This window comes from Gouania willdenowi, chromosome 1, assembly GCF_900634775.1.
Source record: "Gouania willdenowi chromosome 1, fGouWil2.1, whole genome shotgun sequence".
Taxonomy (NCBI): Eukaryota; Metazoa; Chordata; class Actinopteri; order Blenniiformes; family Gobiesocidae; genus Gouania; species Gouania willdenowi.
The window spans coordinates 26,729,479-26,738,191 of record NC_041044.1 but is presented as its reverse complement, the minus strand read 5'-3'; the positions used below and the strand labels follow the sequence as shown (position 1 = coordinate 26,738,191).

The window sequence follows — 8,713 nt, the reverse complement described above, 5'->3', positions numbered from 1 at the left end:
CTGTCAAAAGTGCCATTGGGGCGGTAACACTGGCCATGTCCCTCTGTCATGGTACAAGATTCAGGTAGTGCAGCTTTAAATAGGAGGAAATGTTCTTATTCATGTTCATGTTTATTCAATAGAGGACAATAAAGGACAAATTTCATAAATGTATCGACATATTTGACCAATAAAGGCGAAAGCAAAAAAAAAAAATACCAGATTATATGTAAATAAGGCCAGAGTTAGTTGAATAAAAGCATGCTTATTCTTACAACTGCATTTTTGTGTCTTTTTCACTCTTATTAAAATGTTGCCTCTCGGTTATACCCAGTATCGTATACCGTCCGACTCTACTAATGATTATTCACACTCACGTGCCATAGCCTGTCCTCAGCACACACCGCGTTACTGTCACATTCCGGCGGTGAAGGGGTTAATTGTCATCTGGTAGTAGGAAGTGGGTGGTGAGCTTGATGCTGAGGATGGAGCAGAGACTGCTTAGCGGCCACGGAGCTGTTTTTCCTCTGAAAATCATCGGGAGAGGAGTGAGATCACCGTGGATGTGACACCGCAGAGCGGACACCTCCGTCACCGTTCCGTCTTTTTTCCAGCGACGTGTTTATTTTCTTAATTTTTGGTAACGTTCGGACGGATTTCCGCGTATGTTCGTCGACGCTGTTGTTGAATTATGGAGCCTTTTTTATTGCACCGGAGGAGCAGTGATGTGCAGCAGTGTGCATGCAGTGCAGTGCAGTGCACGCTACTCCATCCATGCACTGGTGCTTTCTCTGCCTGTGATGGAGAGGATCTCTGCAGCTTTCTGCACATCTGAAGCCTTTCAAATGATGACAGTGGTAGAGGTGATTTATTTTGGATGTTATTGGTGCATTAGATGGTGACAAGCTGCGCTTCTCTGGTGTGATGATGATAATAATAATAACCTCTGCTATGAGAGTCTGGCCTCGTCTGAAGGATCTCTGCTGTGTTTGTCAGCTGGACTTAAGTTCACGCAGGTCGCACTGATCTCTAAACCTGCTTACTCAGCACTGTCTGTCTCTGCTCTCCAGCAGTGGATGGAGGCTTAAAGACAGCTTTTAAGTTGAGATGAACATTTTAAAAGTAATCCCCCTGCGTTGCTTTTATCCTCCCATTTATTGATCCAACCACGGTTGGACTTCAGTTGAACGAGAACTGCTGACAATCGTTTGCTTTTTTTTTTTTGGTGTTGGACGGTGACATCAACCACAGCCCGAGTCTCAGTAAATACTCGAGATAAAATCACGCGAGACTTTACTCGCATTTCTTTTTTGGACACGCGGGAGTCACGAGCGGACACGCGCCATGGATGACTCTGGGATCATCAGAAGGAGGAGACTGCAGGTAATTTTACCTTTCATTGGATAAAAGCTGATATCTCCCTGATTTAACTCACATTTCACTCGAATTGAAGCAGTTTTATTTATTTATTTATTTATTTTTATCAGTGTTAAGGTAAAGGAGGAGGGGTTTGTAACTGGTTCGAATCTATCCTGGTATAGGGGTTAGTTTTTTTTTTTTTTTTTTTAAATGCTGTTTTCATTATTTATAATGATGTGTATACTGGAAAAAAATCAGTACACTGACTGATGATTTTGCTGAATTTTGTCATATTCATTTAACAAAGGGTGTCAAAAAGTTTGAACCACTTGCAAATATTTTCATTTAAATGTTCAACTGCACTACTGCACTAATATCTTATTATTATTATTGTATTTTTATTTCATTTCATTATTATTATTATTATTATTATTATTATTACTATTATTATTATTATCTTGTTATTTTATTTAGTTTGCACATATTAGTCTAGCTACTCTTTATATTTATGTTTATACTTCTTTATTTATTTATTTTTCTTTTTTCTAGTTGATTGTTATTATTAGTCTAACTGCTCTTTATATTTATGTTACACTTCTTTTTTATTTATTTTTCTTTATTCTAGTTGATTGTTATTATTTAATGTTTACACTATCAGAGAGAGCACAGGTCACCAAGACAAATTCCTCGTGTGTATTCAATACATTGCTTGGTCAATAAAGTTGATTCCGATTCTGATTCTGAAGTACGAATAGTCCCGGGGTCTATTGATATGTTTTTGTATCAATAGACACTTCATACTTAAAAACTGCTGGAACCAAAAAAAAACTTGCATCATTTAAATCCATAGTTATAGGAGCCATAGTTCCAAAATAAAAACAATGCATATTTCAAACCAGTCAGACGGTTTGACATTTATTTCAAATGCACATGAAAGTGCAAGAATATATTTACAATAATTGACTCTATGGAGAAACATCGATTTTTGATATCGTCACACACACACACACACACACACACACACACACACACACACACACACACACACACACACACACACACACACACAAAAAAAATCACAAAATATCATACATTTAATATTCTTTTCTCAGCTAGCAATTGGCAAGTTATCAATAAACCTTCAGTTCTTATCGAAATAATTCAGCAAGTGATTAGTAGTGATGCATCAAAATGGATCTAATAACTGATCATGCATCATTTCTCTGGTCGGTAATAAAGCAAGCAATTGGCTTCATAGTTAATGAGATGCGGCTGCTATGAAAATTACTTCATCTATACTTTGGTCACAGACAACAAAAATAATAGATCTGTTCCTGTCAAAGTTCAGACGACCAAATATACAAACTACAATTAAGTTAATCAGTTAAATTTCTCTTTGTGCCAATAAAAAAAAGATGTACTCCATTTAATCCAGACCGATTAATATCGAGCATTTCTCTACGCTTGGTCTTTATAATATCATTTTAGTAAACAACACATTTCTGGGCTCTTGTTGTGCAAGGCTCCAAGCAGAAATATTTTTGTATAAAGTCCACAAACACTAGTAATAAAGACTTCATATCAAACACATTTTGGGGATGGGTTTGCTATCAGCAGTGGAAGTATTCTTACTTCCTCCCAATGAGATGTGCAGTTTGTGTCAGTTACAAGTGAGAGTGTGTTTTTTAGTGTCACTACAAGGGACCATGACATGTATAGATGGCAGTGAGCGCTAAAGAAATATGTGATAGGCTTGTGTGCCCTTTGACCCTGATCAAGGTAAACAGTGACGAAGATGAGGGATGGATTTTTCAAGCTTTTGAAATGTATGATTGACATCATCAGAGAGACTTAAGACACTGCACTGGGGCCTTTCATTTTCTGTGATAACCAATAAGTCATGGAAATAACTTCGTGAAGCTTGAATAGCACCCATCTTCACCATGTTTTCATATTGGTTAGCTGAACTAATGTTTGGAAGAGATAAAGAGACCGATGTATCAAATCGTGTACAAAGTCTCTCATGACAAGATCCTATGAGTTTGCTTGGTCATTTGAGCATAATTCATTTTGTCTTGCACTTCTGAAGCCTGGAAAAAATGAAATTGATTACAAGATTTAACTAATTAATCCCTATTAGGCATTTTGGCAGGATCTTGGGACGTTTATTCTAACAGTTGTTGCATCAAATTAGAGAAAGCTGATAGGATGGAAATAAAACAGAAATGGATATTTTGAAACGGAAAAATGAGAATTGTATTTGGGAATTTGGGAATATTTGAATGGGGACTTGAATACAAGCCCTACAGTACTTTACGTGTGTATTAGGGGTGTGTATTGCCTGGCATCTGGCGATACAATTCGTATCCCGATACATAGGTCACGATTCGATACATCCCGATATTAAAGTATAAGGCCATTATTGCTATTTTATATATATATGTATATATATGACTTAAGAAACAGCTCATCTGTAAATGTGTACACCTTCATGAGAACATTATGTATTAAATATATTTAACATACGATCTGCCTGTGGCTTTTAAACCAACTTTGACTTTAGTGCAACTTAACTGAGGTATATATGTCTAGATCAACAAATAAATGCTGAAAGTTAGTACTTTCTTTTAAGATTTTTTTGGAAAAAAACACAAGCTGGTCAACATGCCCACTGCTCAGCATGTTTTTTTCCTTAAAAAGAAAAAAAAAAAAAAAATCAATATGGATGCATTTTTAATCGATCCGAGAATCGCGCGACGTAAATATCGGCGAATCGATTTTTTTCAACACCCCTAGTGTGTATTGTCAAGCTAAGGTGAAGATAATGAGTCATCTGTTGACATTGACTAACAACTGAGACTCTATATCGACTGTGAAATATTAAATTTTCTGTGTGTTTGCATGATATAAGATGGCCCCAGGCCATTACTCTATATTAACTAGGAGTGTGACGATATCTTGATACGGCGATATATCGCAACATTTTTTTCGCACGATCTATTATCGATATGCTCGTGCTATCAATTATTATTATTTTTTTCTGCTTTTTCACTAAAAGGTGCAGGTACATCTTCACATAAATTTTGTCACTGTTTGTTGAAGGAACCAATATATTGTTTACTGGAATATTGCACTATACTGGTGTCACTGGTAAGAAAGACCCTATTTTTTGTTTACAGAAAGCACTATTGGAGATACTTATTCGTTTACGTTGGTATGTTGACACTTATTTACAGAAATGTTGCACTAAAATAGTGTCACTGTAATTAGGACACTTTTTCAATTTATTGTCTTTCAGAGATAAAAAATAAAAATTGTATTTTTTCACTTCATCTTTTTTTTTTTGCTATGTCATATATTATCGTAGATTGATTTCTGACCAATATATCGATGATCGCAGTATTGTCATATCGTGAGATAATCATTACCGTGAGCTTTGTATCGTATCGTATCGTATCGTATCGTGAGGTACCCACCGCTAATAATAACCATAGCATAACATGAAACATATCAGCTAAAAGTAGTCAAAGATAACAGAGACTGTAGAACTCAAATGTTTCTTGAATTTGTTTACAGTTAAAGTCATGTTACCACTAGATATCTGGCTCTAGGTGATCTCTTATCATTTATGTGTAATATAGACAGTGGAATTCCAGCACAGCTGTTATGGTTGAGCTTGTAGAGTGGGATGCAGGGTAAAAGTTTCCACTCCCCAAGCTCCAGAGTTCCTACAGCCAGGCAGCATCTGTAAATGAAAGATGCAGTGATAGGTGCTCATCTTGGATGGAGTTAGTCTAGACACCCTGTCATTTTGAGGCTATCTCCTATATACTCTGTTCAACTGCACTCATTTAGCTCTGCTAAAGATCTCTCTCTGTTCATATGTTGGTGGCATTTAGACTGAGATGTTTGATATTTTTTTTGCTTTTCAAAATAGAAAGAGAGAGAGAGATACAGTAGTTCTCACCATGCACTAATAATAGGCTTTGTTTGCACGGTGTGGTCACACCGTGTCACAGAGTCCGGCATTTCAGGACAGCTTATGAGGTAAAAAAAAAAAAAAACAACTTTGTTGAAAAAAAATCTGCAGCAGCACTTTTTTAAGAACCGAGAATAAATCAAGTTTGAGGAAAAAACAAAGTAATAATAACAAACATTTTTATTTGGGTCTCCATTAGCTTTGGCTCGAGCCATTGCTACTCTTCCTGGAATCCACACCCAATACAACTGTCTTATTAATGCACTGTACAATTACATATAACACTTCACACAACAAAGCAAACAAACAACAACTAAAACATTTTACATAGCAAAACAAAACAAAAACAACATTCATACAGTCGGACCTAGCTCCAATTAACATGTGGCTTTTAACATCAGATGATTGATTATTTAGCAGTATACATTTACAATATATCGATATACATTTACAGTCGTTTATCAATATACATATACATTTATAGTAGGAAATAATCTAATTGCTAATCTAATCTAATCTAATTTTTTCCTTAATATTGCGATTTAATATGCAATTATTTTTTCAAGGGCCTCTTGTCGGGTATTTTTCAACGAACACAAGCAATAAATCAATCTGTTTCATAATAAACAAGTTCAGATTTATTTAAACGTTAAAGCACAGATTATAACAAAAAAGCAAACAAATCTGTGGCTTTACTTCAACATGTCTAACTAACTTTTGTTTCATGAAACTTCTTAAACTCTCTGAACTTAACAGGACAGTACAAGACAGGACAAGAAAAAAAAAAATGCTGCCTTTGCGATTAGAAAATTGTGTTTTATATCGCGATGATATCGGAAATTCAATTAATCGTTCAGCCCTAATTTTTTTTTTTTTTGGAAGAACATTCTATGTCATCATGGCCCTGTACATTACCGAACTTTTAAATGTATTTGTCTTTGCTTTAGGTAGAGTGACTCTACCTTCCGTAACATGCCTTGTTTTATATACGTGTTCATCAGAACTAAAAGACATTCATTTTAATAAAATCCTTGGCTTTTGAGTCGCAGACATTTTTCTAATAAAAACAAGTAATGTGGCAATACATCTGTTCTTTAACTTTAACCATGATGACAGACAGTTATGCATTTGATTTATGCTCGTTTGGTGTGGACAACGCAGTAGACACAGTGCTGCCTTTTTCTGCACAATTTGCACTTTGCGTATGTGTGTGTGTGATGTGGCCGAACACGACCAAACCTCTGAGCAATAGTTCAAGTGTGATAGAACGACACTATTGATGACACTTACCCTTCCATTTATAGGTAGGAAACCTGAGCATCTCCTTATCATTGCAAGATTTCCATTCCATTCCATTTTATTTATTATTTTTTCAATGTGTTTGGACTAGGGGTGCTGAAAAAAATAAATTCTGCAATATATCACGATATAATGTCATGCGATTCTCGTATTGATTGAAAATGCAACCATATTGATTTAAAAAAGATAGACTTTTTTTACCTTTATTTAACCAGGAACGTCTTTTCCACTACAGGAGACATTGTAACTGCACAAAGAAATGTGCTGAAACCTGAGCATGTTGACCAGCTTGTGTTTTTTCAAAAAAATCTAAAAAGAAAGTACTAACTTTCTGCATTTATTTGTTGTTCTAGACATACTGTATACATCAGTTAAGTTGCACTAAAGTCATGTTGCACTAAAGTCAAAGTTGGTTTAAAAGCCACATGCAGATTGTATGTTATTTTTTTATTTTAAATTGTTGACACATGGCATGTTAAAGCCAATGTTTTGAGTGTAAAATATGCCAATAAAATATATTTCAGACATAATGTTCTCATGAAGGTGTACACATTTACAGATTAGTTGTTTCTTACGTCATATGTTAAAAAAAATAAATAAAAAATCACAATCATCGCCTTATACTTTAATATCGGGATATATCATATCGTATCGTATCGGGATACGAATTGTATCGCCATATGCCAGGCAATACACACCCCTGGTTTGGACCAAATTAGCTTACTTTCAAATATTATTCCCAGAAGTTTGGTTTTGTATTTATTGACAATTAATTACTTTTAATGTTTTGGAATGAGACTGTTTTTATAAGTTGTAATTAGCTAAACTTAAGGTAGTCACCCCTAATTGTCAGGAATTACATGTTTAAACATTGAACTAAAGTAGTACTCTTACTGGTACGGGTAAGCCTAACAAACATCTGTCATTTATTGGTTTTAAGAACATCTGTGAGTCTGAACTCCACTCCTCAATGACGCGCTATTTGTTGCACCATAGTTATTTGTGTAGGAATACCACGCATAACTTTTAACATGATTATAAGTGAGGTGTAAGGGAAAAGACATGCAGGCAGGAAAGGGAGCAGGAGACGATTGAATGGAAACAATAATATTTGAGTTCAATACATCATTTTTCTGACACACACCCACACTTGAGCCCAAGAAACAAACACAGATACTGACAAGATGTGTGCAGGATTGCAAGTACTGGCCTGTGTCTACGCTGAGCGTTTTGTCTGGGCTTGTTTCTGTGTGTAAGTGCACAACATTTAAGCTGGTGTGTACACATCAAATCGACCTCCGCCTTCCTGCTTTTGCCATCCATTTCTATTGAAGTGGTCGATATCCATATCTCAGTCAGAGGAGGTCTAAATGTTGAGGATGTGGTGCAGTTGTCAGGCCCATTAGCAAAACTAATGGTGGCCTAACAGCCCTGTGTGCCCTCGGGGAGGAAGACCAACCACCGGCAGCAGGACGGGGCTGAAAGGGCTCCCAGCTGGGAGGAGGTGGGGGTGGACTGGGAGACTGTCTAGATTAGACGTAGGCAGCAGCTGTGGACTACAGTGGATCCCTTTTAAGTGGCTATTACAGTATGTGGATCTCCTTACAGCCCAGATCTACTTTCAACCCAGAATGGGAGAAAGATGGGAATTTGGAAATGACTGTGTACATGTAACATTTAGGGCCCTATAACATCTAACATCTATTTTCTTCTTTTCCAAATTCTGTTTTCCACATATTTAAATTCAGTTTTTTTTGTTTTTTTTTAGAAATACTCATACATTTTCTCAGAAAATATTAGTTTTTAACTCCTGTGTGAAAACAAAATAAATACTAATAAAAAAGAAAACCATAATTAAACAAAAATATATGTCAAATTAGATGTAAATTGTACTGACATGGATTATTCTGACTGCTCCTTTTTAATTATTCATGTCATATAAAGATGTATGAGAACAGCATAAATGTCACCCAATTCCCCCTCAGGAATCAATGGTTTTGGAATTTAAATGATCCTGATGACATCATTCCAGGCTGTAATGATTAAAGAAAAACAAACGGACGCAAGGAAGCATCACTTATTTCACTACCAGGTCCC

At 35.9% G+C, this 8,713-nt stretch overlaps 1 protein-coding gene across 4 annotated transcripts in view; it reads left to right on the top strand.

The window, feature by feature from the left end:
• The first annotated feature begins 368 nt into the window (after positions 1 to 368).
• mast1a (microtubule associated serine/threonine kinase 1a) overlaps positions 369 to 8,713 on the top strand; it is an 89,910-nt gene continuing 81,565 nt past the window's right edge. For all 4 annotated transcript variants that reach the window (XM_028443048.1, XM_028443056.1, XM_028443073.1 and 1 more), the window contains exon 1: positions 369 to 1,362. In XM_028443048.1, the coding sequence (XP_028298849.1) occupies positions 1,324 to 1,362 (39 nt within the window). In that variant the 5' untranslated portion in view covers positions 369 to 1,323. The remainder of the gene's footprint in view (positions 1,363 to 8,713) is intronic.